Below are 22,919 nucleotides of genomic sequence, written 5' to 3' on the forward strand. Positions count from 1 at the left end.
CAATATTTAAAAAAAAGATGATTTAGAAATCAGTAATATTATTATGTATATTTATTGTTGTTAAAAATGTGTAGTTTTATTGTACATAATTTTTATGGTTTTATTTAAAATATAATTGTAAAGTGCTACAGAATATGCTCACACTATATAAATGTTAATAAAATAAATGTTGATAAATGTAAATACTTTATAGTATATGAACCTGTATGTTCTGGGTTGAGTTTAGATAAAGTATATGTTACGTGCATCTGATGTAAACCTGGAGCATTTTTTACTGGTGCAGAAATGAACACATCACGAGATGTGTAAGACAGAGAATATGCAAGTAAATATACTTATTTGCATACATCATTTTGGAGAGGTATGGGTCGTTGGGTCGACCCAACTTTGGTCAACACTCATTAGGTGGACCACTGAAGGTCGACATTGCCCTTAAGTCAACATGCATTAGGTCGACATAACTGTTAGGTCGACATGTACTAGGTCGACAGGACAAAAGGTCGACATGAGTTTTTGACTGTTTTTGGTGTCGTTTTCTCGTTAAAGTGACGGGGAACCCAAATTAGTGCACAGTGTCCCCTCGCATGCTTCGGGCAGATTACCGTTCCAATCGTAGTCCACGTGGATCGTTAAGTAGGAAAAAATCCAAAAGTGAAAAACTCACGTCGACCTTTTGACCTGTCGACCTAGTACATGTCGTCCTAACGACCATGTCGACCTAAGGGCAATGTTGACCTTCAGTGGTCGACCTAATGAGTGTCGACCTAAGTTGTGTCGACCTAGTGACCGTATCCCATTTTGGAGCATACATTTCCTTCATATGAGTCCATGCAGGGTCTGACTGGCCCACAGAGGAAATCCCCAGGGGGATGGGGGTGGTCATTACCTGAGGGCCCACCCACTCCTCTAGAGATTAGCTTCCAAACTGTGCATTTGAATTATACAAATGCTGCATTATACTGCAATAGGCTATGGTGTATTTTCTACAGTGCATTGCTATTATGGTATATTACCATACCTGCACTTGCAGTATTTACTATAAATATTTATTAAAAGGCCCAGACCATGCAGTCTCTAATGGTTACCCAAGCCTCTATGGAGGTTGGATGCCCCCCCCTGGCGGCTGGCCACACACCTAAATACGCACTGAGTCCAAGTCATCCCCAGAGTAATTACTCTATCTCCACTAGCCCATTCACTAATTAGTGCCTTACCTAGACTGAGCACAGAACCAATCCCCCCACCAACAAGAAATGTGAAGATAGTATTGGAGTCAATGAAGTAAGGTAATATGATTTCTCAATGCTTTTTCTGTCTGTCTGTAGCTGCAGTTTTACCATTGTGTATTTCAAATAGGTATGTAAAAAAATATGCAGAAAAAAGCATAAAGATATTCTGAATTAAGCTTTGAAAGGACAGGGATGATTATGATAGTTTCCCCCCTTGCATTATTTCATAAAATGATCAATGTTTTGAAAACCCAATAGCCGACATGAACAAAACAACAAACACAATGACAACAAGCAATGTTAGCATCACATTTTGCTCATTGTGTGTTTGGTGAGCTGTTGTAGGTGGGCGGGCTGTAAACCAGGAGGAATCATATTCATCTTGAACTCTCCTTTGGGATTGAGCTGACTGTGGCTGATTGACAGATCCTCTCATGTCAGTTATCATTGCGGTTCCTCTTATGTCACCTTCCCCTGCTTGCCATTGACATGCATTCTCCTTACAAGCCTCACAATGCTCCACATCATGAGGCCCCTCTATATCATCACTGTCAATCAGAGGCGGTAACAATGCTTTGCCACTGTTCCTCATATAGACCATTTGATGGATTTTGCTGACCAGATTGCTGATGACCCGTTTAATATTCTCTTCAGGAATCTCTGCTTTTTCCCAAACAGCAAATGTGCACCGCCTACATTTTTGCTTAAAGATCCTCATTCTCACGGTGCCACGTCTAGACTGTCTGTCCCGTCGTATCAGGAATAGAATATGCACCTTTGCCGATTTCCACCAGCGGGCACAACGTGAGCACTGGAACCTGAAGCATAAAAAGGACTAGATTTTATTAAGATGCAATTAGATTTTCCAGCTACATTTATTGTGTTTTTACTATAGTGGATAAACCCTTTAAAGACCAGAGATGTTTAGTCTCATGACCGATCAAAATTCATCAACTATACTATATTCTGAATAAACCAAGTACTATTTTGTTAGTAATGTATCTATAGAATGGAGTGGTACACTTCTACCAAAAAGCACCACATTTCTATACTTTACTGCAAATGTCTCAAACCCGGTATAATAGAAGAGTGAGGGTGTCTTATGAACATATAAATGTATGACAAATGCACATAGAAGGCTCAAACCAGGCTACATTGTGATGGTACTGACACCATGCATGCAGTGGACCACACTGTCTAAGGGCCCACCCCTTTTCTAGGAATCAGGTTCCAGACTGTGCAGTTGAATTATGCATTACATTATACATATTTTACATTATAATGCACAGGAGTATGATGTATTCTCTAGAGATGAGCGCCGGAAATTTTTCGGGTTTTGTGTTTTGGTTTTGGGTTCGGTTCCGCGGCCGTGTTTTGGGTTCGACCGCGTTTTGGCAAAACCTCACCGAATTTTTTTTGTCGGATTCGGGTGTGTTTTGGATTCGGGTGTTTTTTTAAAAAAAACCTAAAAAACAGCTTAAATCATAGAATTTGGGGGTAATTTTGATCCCAAAGTATTATTAACCTCAAAAAACATAATTTACACTCATTTTCAGCCTATTCTGAACACATCACACCTCACAATATTATTTTTAGTCCTAAAATTTGCACCGAGGTCGCTGTGTGAGTAAGATAAGCGACCCTAGTGGCCGACACAAACACCGGGCCCATCTAGGAGTGGCACTGCAGTGTCACGCAGGATGGCCCTTCCAAAAAACCCTCCCCAAACAGCACATGACGCAAAGAAAAAAAGAGGCGCAATGAGGTAGCTGTGTGAGTAAGATTAGCGACCCTAGTGGCCGACACAAACACCGGGCACATCTAGGAGTGGCACTGCAGTGTCACGCAGGATGTCCCTTCCAAAAAACCCTCCCCAAACAGCACATGACGCAAAGAAAAAAAGAGGCGCAATGAGGTAGCTGTGTGAGTAAGATTAGCGACCCTAGTGGCCGACACAAACACCGGGCCCATCTAGGAGTGGCACTGCAGTGTCACGCAGGATGTCCCTTCCAAAAAACCCTCCCCAATCAGCACATGATGCAAAGAAAAAGAAAAGAAAAAAGAGGTGCAAGATGGAATTATCCTTGGGCCCTCCCACCCACCCTTATGTTGTATAAACAAAACAGGACATGCACACTTTAACCAACCCATCATTTCAGTGACAGGGTCTGCCACACGACTGTGACTGATATGACGGGTTGGTTTGGACCCCCCCCAAAAAAGAAGCAATTAATCTCTCCTTGCACAAACTGGCTCTACAGAGGCAAGATGTCCACCTCATCTTCACCCTCCGATATATCACCGTGTACATCCCCCTCCTCACAGATTATCAATTCGTCCCCACTGGAATCCACCATCTCAGCTCCCTGTGTACTTTGTGGAGGCAATTGCTGCTGGTCAATGTCTCCGCGGAGGAATTGATTATAATTCATTTTAATGAACATCATCTTCTCCACATTTTCTGGATGTAACCTCGTACGCCGATTGCTGACAAGGTGAGCGGCGGCACTAAACACTCTTTCGGAGTACACACTTGTGGGAGGGCAACTTAGGTAGAATAAAGCCAGTTTGTGCAAGGGCCTCCAAATTGCCTCTTTTTCCTGCCAGTATAAGTACGGACTGTGTGACGTGCCTACTTGGATGCGGTCACTCATATAATCCTCCACCATTCTATCAATGTTGAGAGAATCATATGCAGTGACAGTAGACGACATGTCCGTAATCGTTGTCAGGTCCTTCAGTCCGGACCAGATGTCAGCATCAGCAGTCGCTCCAGACTGCCCTGCATCACCGCCAGCGGGTGGGCTCGGAATTCTGAGCCTTTTCCTCGCACCCCCAGTTGCGGGAGAATGTGAAGGAGGAGATGTTGACAGGTCGCGTTCCGCTTGACTTGACAATTTTCTCACCAGCAGGTCTTTCAACCCCAGCAGACCTGTGTCTGCCGGAAAGAGAGATCCAAGGTAGGCTTTAAATCTAGGATCGAGCACGGTGGCCAAAATGTAGTGCTCTGATTTCAACAGATTGACCACCCGTGAATCCTTGTTAAGCGAATTAAGGGCTGCATCCACAAGTCCCACATGCCTAGCGGAATCGCTCCGTGTTAGCTCCTCCTTCAATGCCTCCAGCTTCTTCTGCAAAAGCCTGATGAGGGGAATGACCTGACTCAGGCTGGCAGTGTCTGAACTGACTTCACGTGTGGCAAGTTCAAAGGGCATCAGAACCTTGCACAACGTTGAAATCATTCTCCACTGCACTTGAGACAGGTGCATTCCACCTACTATATCGTGCTCAATTGTATAGGCTTGAATGGCCTTTTGCTGCTCCTCCAACCTCTGAAGCATATAGAGGGTTGAATTCCACCTCGTTACCACTTCTTGCTTCAGATGATGGCAGGGCAGGTTCAGTAGTTTTTGGTGGTGCTCCAGTTTTCTGTACGTGGTGCCTGTACGCCGAAAGTGTCCCGCAATTCTTCTGGCCACCGACAGCATCTCTTGCACGCCCCTGTCGTTTTTTAAAAAATTCTGCACCACCAAATTCAAGGTATGTGCAAAACATGGGACGTGCTGGAATTGGCCCAGATTTAATGCACACACAATATTGCTGGCGTTGTCCGATGCCACAAATCCACAGGAGAGTCCAATTGGGGTAAGCCATTCCGCGATGATCTTCCTCAGTTGCCGTAAGAGGTTTTCAGCTGTGTGCGTATTCTGGAAAGCGGTGATACAAAGCGTAGCCTGCCTAGGAAAGAGTTGGCGTTTGCGAGATGCTGCTACTGGTGCCGCCGCTGCTGTTCTTGCGGCGGGAGTCCATACATCTACCCAGTGGGCTGTCACAGTCATATAGTCCTGACCCTGCCCTGCTCCACTTGTCCACATGTCCGTGGTTAAGTGGACATTGGGTACAGCTGCATTTTTTAGGACACAAGTGACTCTTTTTCTGAGGTCTGTGTACATTTTCGGTATCGCCTGCCTAGAGAAATGGAACCTAGATGGTATTTGGTACCGGGGACACAGTACCTCCAACAAGTCTCTAGTTGGCTCTGCAGTAATGATGGATACCGGAACCACGTTTCTCACCACCCAGGATGCCAAGGCCTCAGTTATCCGCTTTGCAGTAGGATGACTGCTGTGATATTTCATCTTCCTCGCAAAGGACTGTTGAACAGTCAATTGCTTACTGGAAGTAGTACAAGTGGGCTTACGACTTCCCCTCTGGGATGACCATCGACTCCCAGCGGCAACAACAGCAGCGCCAGCAGCAGTAGGCGTTACACACAAGGATGCATCGGAGGAATCCCAGGCAGGAGAGGACTCGTCAGACTTGCCAGTGACATGGCCTGCAGGACTATTGGCATTCCTGGGGAAGGAGGAAATTGACACTGAGGGAGTTGGTGGGGTGGTTTGCGTGAGCTTGGTTACAAGAGGAAGGGATTTACTGGTCAGTGGACTGCTTCCGCTGTCACCCAAAGTTTTTGAACTTGTCACTGACTTATTATGAATGCGCTGCAGGTGACGTATAAGGGAGGATGTTCCGAGGTGGTTAACGTCCTTACCCCTACTTATTACAGCTTGACAAAGGGAACACACGGCTTGACACCTGTTGTCCGCATTTCTGGTGAAATACCTCCACACCGAAGAGCTGATTTTTTTGGTATTTTCACCTGGCATGTCAACGGCCATATTCCTCCCACGGACAACAGGTGTCTCCCCGGGTGCCTGACTTAAACAAACCACCTCACCATCAGAATCCTCCTGGTCAATTTCCTCCCCAGCGCCAGCAACACCCATATCCTCCTCATCCTGGTGTACTTCAACACTGACATCTTCAATCTGACTATCAGGAACTGGACTGCGGGTGCTCCTTCCAGCACTTGCAGGGGGCATGCAAATAGTGGAAGGCGCATGCTCTTCACGTCCAGTGTTGGGAAGGTCAGGCATCGCAAACGACACAATTGGACTCTCCTTGTGGATTTGGGATTTCAAAGAACGCACAGTTCTTTGCGGTGCTTTTGCCAGCTTGAGTCTTTTCAGTTTTCTAGCGAGAGGCTGAGTGCTTCCATCCTCATGTGAAGCTGAACCACTAGCCATGAACATAGGCCAGGGCCTCAGCCGTTCCTTGCCACTCCGTGTGGTAAATGGCATATTGGCAAGTTTACGCTTCTCCTCCGACAATTTTATTTTAGGTTTTGGAGTCCTTTTTTTTCTGATATTTGGTGTTTTGGATTTGACATGCTCTGTACTATGACATTGGGCATCGGCCTTGGCAGACGACGTTGCTGGCATTTCATCGTCTCGGCCATGACTAGTGGCAGCAGCTTCAGCACGAGGTGGAAGTGGATCTTGATCTTTCCCTAATTTTGGAACCTCAACTTTTTTGTTCTCCATATTTTATAGGCAGAACTAAAAGGCACCTCAGGTAAACAATGGAGATGGATGGATTGGATACTAGTATACAATTATGGACGGACTGCCACGGTTAGGTGGTATAAAAAAACCACGGTTAGGTGGTATATATTATAATAATAATACAATTATGGATGGACGGACTGCCTGCCGACTGCCGACACAGAGGTAGCCACAGCCGTGAACTACCGCACTGTACACTGGTTGATAAAGAGATAGTAGTATACTCGTAACAACTAGTATGACACTATGACGACGGTATAAAGAATGAAAAAAAAACCACGGTTAGGTGGTATATATTATAATAATAATACAATTATGGATGGACGGACTGCCTGCCGACTGCCGACACAGAGGTAGCCACAGCCGTGAACTACCGCACTGTACACTGGTTGATAAAGAGATAGTAGTATACTCGTAACAACTAGTATGACACTATGACGGTATAAAGAATGAAAAAAAAACCACGGTTAGGTGGTATATATTATAATAATAATACAATTATGGATGGACGGACTGCCTGCCGACTGCCGACACAGAGGTAGCCACAGCCGTGAACTACCGCACTGTACACTGGTTGATAAAGAGATAGTAGTATACTCGTAACAATTAGGATGACACTATGACGGTATAAAGAATGAAAAAAAAACCACGGTTAGGTGGTAGGTATATAATAATAAATAATACAATTCTGGTCGGACGGACTGCCTGCCGTGTGCCGACACAGAGGTAGCCACAGCCGTGAACTACCGCACTGTACACTGGTTGATAAAGAGATAGTAGTATACTCGTAACAATTAGGATGACACTATGACGGTATAAAGAATGAAAAAAAAACCACGGTTAGGTGGTAGGTATATAATAATAAATAATACAATTCTGGTCGGACGGACTGCCTGCCGTGTGCCGACACAGAGGTAGCCACAGCCGTGAACTACCGCACTGTACACTGGTTGATAAAGAGATAGTAGTATACTCGTAACAATTAGGATGACACTATGACGGTATAAAGAATGAAAAAAAAACCACGGTTAGGTGGTAGGTATATAATAATAAATAATACAATTCTGGTCGGACGGACTGCCTGCCGTGTGCCGACACAGAGGTAGCCACAGCCGTGAACTACCGCACTGTACACTGGTTGATAAAGAGATAGTAGTATACTCGTAACAATTAGGATGACACTATGACGGTATAAAGAATGAAAAAAAAACCACGGTTAGGTGGTAGGTATATAATAATAAATAATACAATTCTGGTCGGACGGACTGCCTGCCGTGTGCCGACACAGAGGTAGCCACAGCCGTGAACTACCGCACTGTACACTGGTTGATAAAGAGATAGTAGTATACTCGTAACAATTAGGATGACACTATGACGGTATAAAGAATGAAAAAAAAACCACGGTTAGGTGGTAGGTATATAATAATAAATAATACAATTCTGGTCGGACGGACTGCCTGCCGTGTGCCGACACAGAGGTAGCCACAGCCGTGAACTACCGCACTGTACACTGGTTGATAAAGAGATAGTAGTATACTCGTAACAACTAGTATGACACTATGACGACGGTATAAAGAATGAAAAAAAAACCACGGTTAGGTGGTATATATTATAATAATAATACAATTATGGATGGACGGACTGCCTGCCGACTGCCGACACAGAGGTAGCCACAGCCGTGAACTACCGCACTGTACACTGGTTGATAAAGAGATAGTAGTATACTCGTAACAACTAGTATGACACTATGACGGTATAAAGAATGAAAAAAAAACCACGGTTAGGTGGTATATATTATAATAATAATACAATTATGGATGGACGGACTGCCTGCCGACTGCCGACACAGAGGTAGCCACAGCCGTGAACTACCGCACTGTACACTGGTTGATAAAGAGATAGTAGTATACTCGTAACAATTAGGATGACACTATGACGGTATAAAGAATGAAAAAAAAACCACGGTTAGGTGGTAGGTATATAATAATAAATAATACAATTCTGGTCGGACGGACTGCCTGCCGTGTGCCGACACAGAGGTAGCCACAGCCGTGAACTACCGCACTGTACACTGGTTGATAAAGAGATAGTAGTATACTCGTAACAATTAGGATGACACTATGACGGTATAAAGAATGAAAAAAAAACCACGGTTAGGTGGTAGGTATATAATAATAAATAATACAATTCTGGTCGGACGGACTGCCTGCCGTGTGCCGACACAGAGGTAGCCACAGCCGTGAACTACCGCACTGTACACTGGTTGATAAAGAGATAGTAGTATACTCGTAACAATTAGGATGACACTATGACGGTATAAAGAATGAAAAAAAAACCACGGTTAGGTGGTAGGTATATAATAATAAATAATACAATTCTGGTCGGACGGACTGCCTGCCGTGTGCCGACACAGAGGTAGCCACAGCCGTGAACTACCGCACTGTACACTGGTTGATAAAGAGATAGTAGTATACTCGTAACAATTAGGATGACACTATGACGGTATAAAGAATGAAAAAAAAACCACGGTTAGGTGGTAGGTATATAATAATAAATAATACAATTCTGGTCGGACGGACTGCCTGCCGTGTGCCGACACAGAGGTAGCCACAGCCGTGAACTACCGCACTGTACACTGGTTGATAAAGAGATAGTAGTATACTCGTAACAATTAGGATGACACTATGACGGTATAAAGAATGAAAAAAAAACCACGGTTAGGTGGTAGGTATATAATAATAAATAATACAATTCTGGTCGGACGGACTGCCTGCCGTGTGCCGACACAGAGGTAGCCACAGCCGTGAACTACCGCACTGTACACTGGTTGATAAAGAGATAGTAGTATACTCGTAACAATTAGGATGACACTATGACGGTATAAAGAATGAAAAAAAAACCACGGTTAGGTGGTAGGTATATAATAATAAATAATACAATTCTGGTCGGACGGACTGCCTGCCGTGTGCCGACACAGAGGTAGCCACAGCCGTGAACTACCGCACTGTACACTGGTTGATAAAGAGATAGTAGTATACTCGTAACAATTAGGATGACACTATGACGGTATAAAGAATGAAAAAAAAACCACGGTTAGGTGGTAGGTATATAATAATAAATAATACAATTCTGGTCGGACGGACTGCCTGCCGTGTGCCGACACAGAGGTAGCCACAGCCGTGAACTACCGCACTGTACACTGGTTGATAAAGAGATAGTAGTATACTCGTAACAATTAGGATGACACTATGACGGTATAAAGAATGAAAAAAAAACCACGGTTAGGTGGTAGGTATATAATAATAAATAATACAATTCTGGTCGGACGGACTGCCTGCCGTGTGCCGACACAGAGGTAGCCACAGCCGTGAACTACCGCACTGTACTGTGTCTGCTGCTAATATAGACTGGTTGATATTTAAAGAGATATTAGTAGTATACAACAATACTATACTGGTGGTCAGGCACTGGTCACCACTCCTGCAGCAAAAGTGTGCACTGTTAATTAATATAATTGTACTCCTGGCTCCTGCTAACAACCTGCAGTGCTCCCCAGTCTCCCCCACAATTAATTATAAGCTTTTAATTTATACATTGATGACTGTGCAGCACACTGGGCTGAGCTGAGTGCACACAGACTGAGTCACACTGTGTGACTGACTGTGCTGTGTATCGTTTTTTTTTTCAGGCAGAGAACGGATATAGCAGAGAGAAGTGAACGGATATATTATATTAAATAAAAGTTAACTAGCAACTGCACTGGTCACTGACTGTGGTAAACTAACTCTGTCTGCGACTCTGCACAATCTCTCTCTATCTAATCTATCTATCTCTATTCTAATGGAGAGGACGCCAGACACGTCCTCTCCCTATCAATCTCAATGCACGAGTGAAAATGGCGGCGACGCGCGGCTCCTTATATAGAATCCGAGTCTCGCGATAGAATCCGAGCCTCGCGAGAATCCGACAGCGTCATGATGACGTTCGGGCGCGCTCGGGTTAACCGAGCAAGGCGGGAAGATCCGAGTCGCTCGGACCCGTGGAAAAAAAAGTGAAGTTCGTGCGGGTTCGGATTCAAAGAAACCGAACCCGCTCATCTCTAGTATTCTCTACAGTGCATTGCTGTTACTAATCTGGAACATTATCATGCATGGACTAGCAGTATTTATTATATAGTAATAAAGGGGCCAAAACAATGCACTCTTTAATAGTTAGCCAAGCCTCTGGGGTGGCTGACCACATGGGCCCCTACCCTTCATGCCCCAGTGCGACACTGCATGCATACACAATAGAGTATAGATGGACACCGGGACAGAAAATACACCAACAAAGGTTTTTCATTTGGCATGTCCACAGCAGCACAGACTTTAGTTTAGATCTACATATCTAATTATACATTAATAATTAAAAAGTTTATTTTATTGTTATCCGGACTATAGATCTACACTAAAAAGGTATACACAGTCAATAGGTCTACTACTAATGGTAGACATGCAAAATGCCAACATGTAAAAGGTAGACAGTTCAAAAGGTTGACGTGGTCAAAAAGTCGGCATGGCCAAAAGGTCGACATGACAATGATCAACACACATATAGTAGACACACTTTTAAAAAAAAATATTTATTTTTTTCATACTTTACCATCCACGTGGACTACGAATGGGATTAGTTACCTGTGCCAAGCACATTGGTATTGGACTGAGGTACCTTGCCCAAAGCCATGCGGGGACAACGTGGTACACTAATGGGGCTTGTTTGTGGCAGAAAAGTGACAAAACACCCCCCCCAAAAAAAGTCTACCTTTTTTGTGTCGACCATTTACATATCAACCTTTTGACTAGAGATGAGCGGGTTCGGTTTTACTCGGTTTTACTCGGTTCTCAAAACGGCATCTAATTGGCTCACGGATGTCACGTGTTTTGGATAGCCAATAAGGTTCGGTTTTGAGAACCGAGTAAAACCGAGTAAAACCGAATCCGCTCATCTCTACTTTTGACCCGGTCGACCTTTTGACCATATCAACCTAATGCATGTCTACCATTAGTGGTAGACCTATTGAATGTACTGTACACTGTATTAGTGTAGATCTAATAATCCACACCCATTTTACCTATATATTGTACCAATCCACTACAGGTTTGCTTCTAAAAATATAATTTAAAACTAATTAATTATACATTCTTTGTTCAATTGTACTGAAAGTTTTACAGTGCATATTATCAAAAACTGAATATCTTTTGGACCTTAACTTATCACGCCTAATTTCCAGTTATCGCTCCCAATTCCCATGTGATCCAATTGAGAAACATGGGTGCAATCTTTTTTTCTGTTAAAAGCCATGTAAAATAAGGATTATGAGACTGCACCCTACAAAACATTCATATAAAATGTGCATAACATTACAGATAAATAGTACTGTCCAAAAGCAAAATAAATGGCTGATTTTCCAATTTTTTAACAACAGAAAGTTATTTTTTAAGCCAGTGGTTCTCAAACTGTGTGCCTAGGCTCCCTGGAGTGACCCAGGGAACTTGCTGGGGTGCCCTGGGTTGGTGGTCCTGGACCAATTCAATATATTTATGGTCAATGTAATAGGCAAAACCAGTTCTAATAGCTGCCAATCATAAAATATGAGGACAAACAGAAGCAAATCGTGCCCCTTAACACACAATTGATACTTTTGGCCTAGGGGAGCTGTGAAAAGAATTCAGATGCTCTAGGGCGCCGTGAATTCAAGGAACCAGTGTTTTAAGCAAATAAATGCTCTATATATACCCCTTTCTGACCGGGATGCGGTCAAGATCCCGCTGGACGGAATTATAGCGGTCGAAATACCGACACCGGGATCCCGACCGGCACAATCCCGACATATTCTCCCTCTGTGGGTGTCCACGACACCCATAGAGGGAGAATAAATTAGTGTGCCGAGCGCAGCGTGGCGAGCACAGCGACCCCGCAAGGGGCTGCATTGCGCTCGCCCCCCTGTCAGGATTGTGCCAGTCGGGATCCCGGTGTCGGTATTCCGACCGCCGGGATCCCGTCCGGCGGGATTTCGTACTGATCCCTGCCAGACCACATTAAGCAGGTCGCACCTGGGACTTGAACACGGCTCCTTTCTGGGTGCGACCCACTTAAGACCCCTGTATTGCTGTATTGTGTCATCAGATGATCTCCAAGCGCCGTCTCTTTCTATACAGTGAATAGGTGCTGGGTTGCATCAACCCGGCTTACCCGTTCACACCGCACAATGATCTTGGTCGCTACCCAAGTTGAAATACCAGCTCGACCCGGATTATTTCAATTGGCCCCTTTCAGGCCGCACAACAATCCAGTTTGAAAGGGGTATTCAATTATTTTTATAGTCATTCAAAGCCGCTTTAAAAAATGTATGTAAAAAAAAAAAAACCACCAGTAATTCCCACCTGCAATGTTAAAAACACCTGTCCCATCCTCAAAAACACCCCCATATACCTGTCCCACATCTATTAACCTATTATTCTGTACTTTTTAGAAATTCACCACCATAATGACATACACGTTATTATTATCCAAATTAAGCTAGTTGAAAACTTTTAATTGCCTAATTAATCATTAGGAGGTGTCCTAGGGGTTCTGAACCAAGGGCCTGATTCAGAGATGTATGCAAATTCCATTGCAGCTGAAAATTTGTATGCAGCAGCTGTGTGAAAATATGGAAATGTCGCTGTTGCCGGGATTTGTATTGAGACGCCCACTGGAGGCGTCTCTGACCCACCACTTGCATACAAAGATGCAACCATCGCTCACATCACTCAAACATCAAACTTATCAGTAACCCTATGGTTGCGCAGCATAGACGCTGGAAGTAAGACACAGGAGCCATTGTAACTGCTTACGGGATCACAGTCACAAGCTGTGACACACTCCTGAAATGGTCTCATCACCCGTGCATTTGAGTCACACTTCCCCTATTTCTGCCCACAAATGGTCCCTGTCAATCACTTTGCAAATAAATACTCTCTGCGTCCACCGGCACAAGACCGTTGCACAGTGCAACTTACAGTATATGCAGGTGTAGTGGCAAAAACAATCACTCCACTGTGTACAACATCGACGTTGCATCCATCTCTGAGTCACTGAGGCCCCAAGTCCCGACATTTTTACCATAAAATACAGATTTTCCCTGACTGTGCACCTGCTCTGTAGCTGCGAGAAAAAAGCTGCTGTAAATCCTATTGAAATTACAGCTGCTAAAATTCTCTCTGCTATATGTACAGGAAAAACATTATGGGGCATATGCAACACTTGGGGAGAGATAAAATGGAGATAGATAAAGGAAGCTGATTGATTGGTACTTTATCTCCATCAACCTTATCTCTCTCAAAGGCTTAGCACATAGACCCCTGTGCTTGAAAAATGACAGTTGGGAGCGGATTGGTTGGTACTTTAGGCCAGATGTACTAAGCCCTGAAAAATGATAAAGTGGAAAGTGATAAACTACAAACCAACCAGCTCCTAACAGCCATTTTTCAAACCCAGTCTGTAACATGGCAGTTAGGAGCTGATTGGTTAGTAGTTGAATGCAGAGGTCCTCAAGCTGCAACTCCTATGCAGTGAAATGCGTGAGGAGTACACACCTTGCCTATCCCATTTGTGCAAGAAACTAAATTACCTAGGTAATTGGCCCGCCGCTGTTAAGAGGATATGCTTGACCTTTAAGCTGCTGTTTAAAGGGATAGTTAGTCCCTGGAAGGACAAATAGAAAAGGGTATATACACCGCTAAAAAACTGGATATGGAAAAACAATCACAATTTATTATATATAAAAAAATTGTTGCAACAAATAGACCATTAAATATATAAAACAATTTTCATATAAAAATATGTCAAACAGGGCAGGCACAGCAGATTTGTTTGGTATATTACCACACGAGGAAGCCGGACATGATGCACTGATAAAAAAATCCCTGGAAATATGCCACAGTCCTGGGTGCAGTTTTCAATGCTAGCAGATTAAAGTCCATATGAATGTGAAGGCAGACCTTTGTTTGCTTGATTCCAGACCAGATTCAGTCCTATTTAAAGCTGGATCTCTTATGCCTTTGTGGAATTCTGCAAGTTTCCCAATTGCTGATGGCGCAGTGGACTTCTAGGCTTGTTCCAGGTGTAGATGATAAATTCAGTGATGCACGGCTCCTCAAAACCAACACGTTTCCCTGTATCCACAGTTTTATCAAGCTTGATAAAGCTGTGGATACAGGGAAATGTGTTGGTTTTGAGGAGCCGTGCATCACTGAATTTATCATCTAAAGCTGTGGATACAGGGAAACGTGTTGGTTTTGAGGAGCCATGCATCACTGAATTTATCATCTACACCTGGAACAAGCATAGAAGTCCACTGCGCCATCAGCAATTGGGAAACTTGCAGATGTCCACAAAGGCATAAGAGATCCAGCTTTAAATAGGACTGAATCTGGTCTGGAATCAAGCAAACAAAGGTCTGCCTTCACATTCATATGGACTTTAATCTGCTAGCATTGAAAACTGCACCCAGGACTGTGGCATATTTCCAGGGATTTTTTTATCAGTGCATCATGTCCGGCTTCCTCGTGTGGTAATATACCAAACAAATCTGCTGTGCCTGCCCTGTTTGACATATTTTTATATGAAAATTGTTTTATATATTTAATGGTCTATTTGTTGCAACAATTTTTTTTATATATAATAAATTGTGATTGTTTTTCCATATCCAGTTTTTTAGCGCTGTATATACCCTTTTCTATCTATCCCATTTGTACCTTGCAACCAAGGACTGTTACCGGACCAACACCCCACTGTTTTGCCTTCTGTGATCTACATCTCAGCTCCAAATTGCCTCAAAATCGTGGACTGGACCTTATTATCTACACTGTACAGCTTGAGGACCATGTGCACTGCAGGTGGGGCAGATATAACATGTGTAGAGAGAGTTAGATTTGGGTGGGGTGTGTTCAAACTGAAATCTAAATTGCAATGTAAAAATAAAACAGCCAGTATTTACCCTGCACAGAAACAAAATAACCCACCCAAATCTAACTCTCTCTGCAAATGTTATATCTGCACCCCCCCTGCAGTGCACGTGGTTTTGCCCATCTGCTAACAAATTTGCTGCTGCGATCAACTCTGAATTACCCCCAGTATTCCTCTAATAGTGAACCAGTAACTATAAACATGAAAAGTAACACTTTTAAGGAGCTAGCATTTCTTCTGGACACACAATAAAGGGGGGTACAGACACTTTATCACCTCAGAGACTGGTCCTAATCTAGAAACCTGCTTATTGGTAGGTGCAGGTGTTGTTGTTTTTTTTTTTTTTTTTTTTTGTGTACCTGGTTTAATTTAACGTGTTTATATTGAATATATACTTTTCACTTTTTATTTTAATTGTTGTTATTAAATGTATATCTTTTACCATCCAGGAATTTATTATTGTGAGAAAATTCATAACTACTCATTAGTGCTGCCACATTTGCTTGTTTAAAGACACAGAAATGCTCACACAGGACGCCATGTTCAGACAGGGACACTGCGCCTGCCATAAGCATTGGGTAAGTTTGATGGTGCATCCAATGGTGCAGCGATGGTCCGACTATAAATCCGAGAGGGATTTGCGTTCCTGCAAGTGGGTGTCTCACTATGGACAAAAGGCCTCATTCAGACCCGATCGCTGCTGTGCATTTTCACATTGCAGCTATCGGGTCTGAACTGCGCATGCGCCGGGCCTCAGTGCACCTGCGTATGGCAGGCAGCTGACAGCTGTCTTAGCCCTGCGATCACCTCTGCCTGATTGACAGGCAGAGGCGGTCGCTGGGCAGGAGGGGGCAGGCCGGCGGCGTTTGGCTGCTGTTTAGGGGGCATGGTCCAGACAATGCAGGCATGCCCGGACCATTGGGGGGGCTGGCCGCGGTGGCTGCATGAGGTCACACGCAGCCACTGCAGCCCTCACAGCGACGAGTAACTGCTGGCAGGGAGTTACTCCTACAGTACAAAAGCATCGCCGCTGTGCAATGCTTTTATATTTCTGCGACAGGGTAGGGCCTGACATGCGGGGTGGACAAGCCCTGTGCTGGGCGTCTCCCCCCCATGTCAGTGTGCTTGATCGTAGCTGTGCTAAATTTAGCATAGCTACGAACAACTCTGAATCACCCCTAAAATCGGCATTAAAATAAAGATGTAGATGCATCTGGGGCAAAAGACACGGTAGATGCTAGATCCAAGTGGCCACATCACCAGGTGGAGGAGCTAGGCCAGCGGGATAGTTCCTCTACTGTCCACGCCACCAACCACTACCTTCAGCAACCCTGTGGCAAGCGTAGCAAGCCACTGAGCCCGAAGCGTGGCGAGCATACATTTCGGGTACCCTGTTCGGCCGTTGCTCCACCCCCTGGTGACATCAGAGGTCCCTTACCAAACTTGGATTTAGAACCAACCCAAAAGACACAACCACAGTTGTGTCCGACCCACAGTCAGGAACTATCAATTACAAGTAAAGATGCATACAAGAGTTAACCCTTTATTTCCCACACACCTGGGGGAGTGGGGGGTATCCTGACTCCCAGTGGCAGCAACAGCCATTACTAAATTCTGAAACAAAATGACTGGCGTGGACTTTTCATCTTACTTCAGAGTATTGATTACAATAGCATGATTGTAGCTAGACATTAACCCTGTGAAGTTCCATACTATTTCTTTAAACTGGGACACACAGATTCTGTGGCTGATTAAAACCAGGTGAAATGCAGGCTTAAAGTCAGCCAGCCACAGAACCTGTGTAATTTATAAATGTCCGAGTTTAAAGGTTATGGGGGATATCCAATTAGCCCTGTTTTTTTACCGGGACTAATTGTCCCGCCGGGGGCTATCTAATTAGCCCCGATAAGCCGCGGCACGCGCCGGCTTATCGGGGATTTTGTTACACCTGCCTCCAGCAGGCGAAGCAGGATCCCTGGAAACAGCACTGTTTTCATCCGATAACGGGGCTGTTTCACCCGAAAACACACAGGTTTCACTGAACCTGTGTGTTTTCGGGAGAAAGAGTTTTGTTTGTTTTTTTTGTTTTTTTTACACGCAATTTAACAGGATAGCATGTAAAAAATAATAATAATAATAATAATAATTATCGGTGAAACATCGGAAAAAAGCCATTTTTCGGACCCGATGTTTTAACGAGGATAATTGGATATCCCCAATAGTATGGTAAATCTATGTATGTACCGTGTATGTGATACACACAATACTGATAAAAGCACAATACTGATAAAAGAGTGCATATAAATAAAAGAAATCCGGCATTCGATATCATGGAAAGAAGTTATTATTGAGTGCTGAACAAGGCTTTTTTCTATGTAAGCCCCATTACCTGATACTCTTCTCTTACCTTGCAAAGGTGCACTGTGTGTTCTGCAAATAACCCTGCTGTGCCTTAAGATTATCCTCCGCACTGAAGCTCCACTCATGGGGGATTCCTTGATCCTCTAATTCATTTTCAAACAGTGTATTCCATGTCCACGAAGCCATCTTCCGCTGTTATTCAGTGTACTGTACGTCCTTCTGAAGATTCAAAGCCGTCTGACTACAGTAAGTGAGAAGCTTTGAAGAAATGAAACTGAAACAAAGAGCTTTCCTGAAATTAGCAACTACAGCAATCAGGGGTGGATTGGGATAAAAACTAGCTCGGGAAATTTGCATGCGCACAGCATCTATTCACAGCTGTTCAGCTAGCAGCAAGTGACAGGAGCCTCCCAACTGCCCCCCACCACGGGACACTGAGCTGCGGGTGGGACAGGGGGACAGTCCCAAAAAGACGGGACTGTCTCGTGAAAATCGGGACAGTTGGGAGCATACTTGCCTACCTGACCCTCTCCATGAGGGAGAAAATGCTTTGTTCCTGGACTTTCCTGGTAATGTATGATTGCCATCACCTGTGGTGAAACACCTTTCTTATCAATTAACTAGCTCACCACAGGTGATGGCAATCATACATTACCAGGAAAGTCCAGGAACAGAGCATTTTCTCCCTCATGGAGAGGCCAGGGTCAGGTAGGCAAGTATGGTTGGGAGGTATGGTTACAGCCCTCCTTTGCTGCAGTTGCATCTGCAACGTTATGCTAATGCACCTACAATACCCTTCACTGGTGTACATCCCTGTGTCCCAATATACAAGGGCTGAGATGCCCACTGTCAGTCATCATCGGTTGCACCATTAAAACTTTCACCAGCCCTATGATAGGTGCTGATCATCTGTCTGGAAGCAGTATGGCCTCCAATGTGAGCTATTCAGCTTCTATACGCAACCGCTCTCTGCAAAACGGTCATGTCACTCTAATAACACACCCATACCAGGGACATATGGTGAGGTAAATGGCTTAGGAGGCACTGGCTAGTACCAGAGCCAGATTTACACGCAATATATAAGCCCAAGGGTTCAGCAGTATAAACTTCTGGAAATTTGGTGAGTTTTGATTAGAGATATGTTGATAATATAGGCAGGGGAAGCACTGCTCCCCCTGCCATAGGCATTTTACTCCGAAGATTTGACTATAAAAATTATTAAAATAATGCAATGAAGATATTTCTTATAAATTATTTGTATTATTCATATATAGTGGGGCAAAAAAGTATTTGGACAGCCACCGATTGTGCAAGTTGACCCACTTAAAAAGATGAGAGAGGTCTGTAATTTTCATCATAGGTACACTTCAACTGTGAGAGACAGAATCTGAAAAAAACAAAAAACCAGGAAATCACATTGTATGATTTTTAAACAATGTATTTGTATATTCTTGCGGAAAATAAATATTTGGACAATCAAAAAGTTTAACTCAATACTTTGTAATATAACCTCGGTTGACAATTACAGAGGTCAAACGTTTCCTGTAGTTCTTGACCAGGTTTGCACACACTGTAGCAGGTATTTTGGCCCACTCTTCCATGCAGATCTTCTCTAGATCTGTCATGTTTTGGGGCTGTCGCCAAGCAACACTGACTTTCAACTTCCTCCACAGATTTTCTATTGGGTTGAGGTTTGGAGACTGGCTAGGCCACTCCAGAACCCTGAAATGTTTCTTATGGAGCCACTCCTTAGTTGCCCGGGCAGTGTGTTTGGGGTCATTGTCATGCTGGAAGATCCAGCCACGTTCCATCTTCAATGCTCTTACTGAGGGAAGGAGGTTTTTGCCCAAAATCTCACGATACATGGCCCCATTCATCCTCTCCTTAATACGGATCAGTCGTCCTGTCCCCTTTGTAGAAATCAGCCCCAAAGCATGATGTTTCCACCCCCATGCTTCACAGTGGGTATGGTGTTCTTGGGATGCCATTCATCATTCTTCTCCCTCCAAACACGCCGAGCGGAGTTTATACCAAAAAGATTGATTTGCTCTCATCTGACCCCATTACATTCTCCCAATCCTCCTCTGGATCATCCAGATGGTCACTGGCAAACTTTAGACGGGCCTGGACATGTGCTGGCTTAAGCAGGGGGACATTTTGGGCGCTGCAGGATTTCAATCCATGAATCGTAGTGTGTTACTAATGGTAACCTGTGTGACTGTGGTCCCAGCTCTCTTGAGGTCATTGACCAGGTCCCCCCATGTAGTTCTTGGCTGATTCCTCACCGTTCTCAAGATCATTGATACCCCACGAGGTGAGATTTTGCATGGAGCCCCAGGTCGAGGGAGATTGTCAGGGATCTTGTATTTCTTTAATTTTTTAATAATTGCACCAACAGTTGATCTCTTCTCACCAAGCTGTTTGCCTATTTTCGAGTAGCTCATCCCAGCCTTGTGCAGCTCTATAATTTTGTCCCTGGTGTCCTTAGACAGCTTTTTGGTCTTGGCCATGGTGGAGAGGTAGCAGTCTGACAGTTTGAGGGTGTGGACAGGTGTCTTTTATACAGATAACCAGTTCAAACAGGTGCCATTAATACAGGTAACGAGTGGAGGATAGAAGAGCTTCTTACAGAAGACAGGTCTGTGAGAGCCAGAAATCTTGCTGCTTGGTAGGTGTCCAAACAGTGCCATAACTAGACATTTTAGCGCTGTGTGCAAGAAATGGCATCAGCACCCCCCGCCCTTTATGTAAAATAGGGGTAGTGCGCGCCATAGGCGTGTCCAAAAAATATAGGGGCGTGGCTTCATGGGGAAGGGGTGTGGCAACAAAATAATACCAATTCATATTACGGTGCACAGTAGTCTCCATTATTCAAATTATGCCGCACAGTAGCACCACTACACCAGGTAGAGCCCTTTTTACACATTACGGCGGAGTCCCCCTTTTTTTTTTAACACAATATGGCAGACAGTCCACCTTTTTACACATTACGGCAGACAGCGTCCCCTTTTTACACATTTCGGCAGACAGCGTCCCCTTTTTACACATTACGGTAAACATCTCCCTTTTTTTTTTTTACACATTACGGCAGACAGTCCCCCTTTTTACACTTTTATGGCAGACAGCGTCCTCTTTTTTACACATTACAGCAGCAGAGTCCCCCTTTTTACACATTAGGCAGGCAGGGCCGGTTCTAGCCCTTGTGGCGCCCCGGGCAAAAATAGGGGCGTGGCTTCATACAGGGGTGTGGTCAGTTACGCCCCCTGTAGATTGTGCCCCCTGTAGCGTTTTGCCCCCATTTGTGCCCCCTGTAGCTTTTTGCCCCCATTTGTGCCCCCTGTAGAGTAGCGCCGCTAAAAAAAATAAAAATACAAAAAAAATAAAAATAATTAATACTATCCCTGCTCCTGATTCCTGACTGCTACTGACCTCTGCCGCACTGCACCGCTCCTCGGATCTATGGGAGAGACGTCATGACGTCTCTCCCATAGCACAGCATAGACACTAGAGGTCAATTATGACCTCTAGCGTCTATGTGCCAGTCCCACAATGCTGTGCGGTGCGCGATGGCGTCATCGCGCACCGCACAGCAAAGGTCCTCTACACAAAGGGAAACTAGACGGGTAGCATCTACCCGTCTAGTTTCCTTCATAGCGCCGCACAGCACCGGGGGCACTGACCAACACTAGCAGATCTTGCCATGGCGCTGCACCCTCCAGGTGGCACCCTCCGGAAGGTGGTGCCCCGGGCAAAAGTCCCGTGTGCCCGTGGCAAGATCCACTACTGTAGGCATTATGGCAGCAGAGTCCCCCTTTTTACACAAATGTATGCATTGTATGGCAGCCTGCACGCACCAGTAGGGGATACTATGGTGCTGAGGAGGCTCTGTGTGAAAGGTTGTGTCTATGTTCCCCCTGTGTGAAGCTTCCAGAGCCTGCTTACACAAAGTATGAGGCAACCACAGAACAGAGGTGGTAAAAAAGGTGTACCTCGCGGTCACTCTCAGAGGAAGACAGTATGTAAGCACCCCCAGCCGTGATAGAGACCAGATTGCACTCTCACATCCTTTAAGCTGCCTGCGCTGCTAGCAAGAGAGCTGTGACTGGGGGATAGTGAATACAGAGCAGGGCAGCTGAAGTGCAGCACGTCCTGCAGGGAGAGGCTGGCAGCGCTGGTACCTGTAATAGCGCCGGGAAGCTGGTCCCCTGTAGTGAATATACAGCAGGGCAGCTGGAGTGCGGCACGTCCAGCAGGGAGAGGCTGGCAGCACTGGTACCTGTAATAGCGCCGGGAAGCTGGTCCCCTGTAGTGAATATAGAGCAGTGCAGCTGGAGTGCGGCACGTCCTGCAGGGAGAGGCTGGCAGCGCTGGTACCTGTAATAGCGCCGGAAAGCTGGTCCCCTGGGCGGCTGTCACGGCGGCATCTACAAGAGACCGGAACAGAGAGCACACAGCACAGCACCCGAAAGTGAAAGCAGCATCGAGAGACAAGCCAATCCTGTGCCACCGCCGGCACACACCTAGTTACGGCTGTGTCCAAATATTTATTTTCCACAAGAACATACAAGTAAATTGTTTAAAAATCATACACTGTGATTTCCTGGTTCGTTTTTTTCAGATTCTGTCTCTCACAGTTGAAGTGTACCTGTGATTGAAATTACAGACCTCTCTAATTTTTTAAGTGGGTCAACTTGCACAATCGGTGGCTGTCCAAATACTTTTTTGCCCCACTGTACTTTATACAGTCAAACCTCTGGTGTATACGTTAGTATGACAGGAAAGGCTCTGCCTCACCTCCCCGCACATCACTGGCCCATACTGTGTTACATATGGGACTTATTAGACAACCCCCTGTAACCAAATCTAGAGTTTATCAGGAGGCGCTGCTTGCTGGATATATAAATTCACACAGTTATCTAGACTTTTATTACATCTA

At 44.6% G+C, this 22,919-nt stretch overlaps 1 protein-coding gene across 1 annotated transcript; it reads right to left on the bottom strand.

The window, feature by feature from the left end:
• Window positions 1-36: 36 nt before the first annotated feature.
• LOC134909528 (receptor-transporting protein 3-like) lies at window positions 37-18,504 on the bottom strand. The gene is made up of 2 exons (XM_063916505.1): window positions 18,030-18,504; window positions 37-2,047 (listed from the first exon to the last, which is right to left on the bottom strand). The coding sequence occupies exons 1-2, from the start codon at window positions 18,167-18,169 to the stop codon at window positions 1,465-1,467; spliced, it is 723 nt and encodes a 240-aa protein (XP_063772575.1). The 5' UTR covers window positions 18,170-18,504; the 3' UTR covers window positions 37-1,464.
• Between the last annotated feature and the right edge of the window lie 4,415 nt (window positions 18,505-22,919).

Source organism: Pseudophryne corroboree, chromosome 4, assembly GCF_028390025.1.
Source record: "Pseudophryne corroboree isolate aPseCor3 chromosome 4, aPseCor3.hap2, whole genome shotgun sequence".
In the NCBI taxonomy this organism is placed as follows: Eukaryota; Metazoa; Chordata; class Amphibia; order Anura; family Myobatrachidae; genus Pseudophryne; species Pseudophryne corroboree.

Excerpts from the sequence above, each read along its gene's own strand:
- LOC134909528 (XM_063916505.1), bottom strand. The coding sequence starts at position 18,169 with ATGGCTTCGTGGACATGGAATACACTGTTTGAAAATGAATTAGAGGAT. Across the intron at positions 2,048-18,029 it reads ACACAGTGCACCTTTGCAAG|GTTCCAGTGCTCACGTTGTG; the intron begins GTAAGAGAAGAG and ends TTTATGCTTCAG.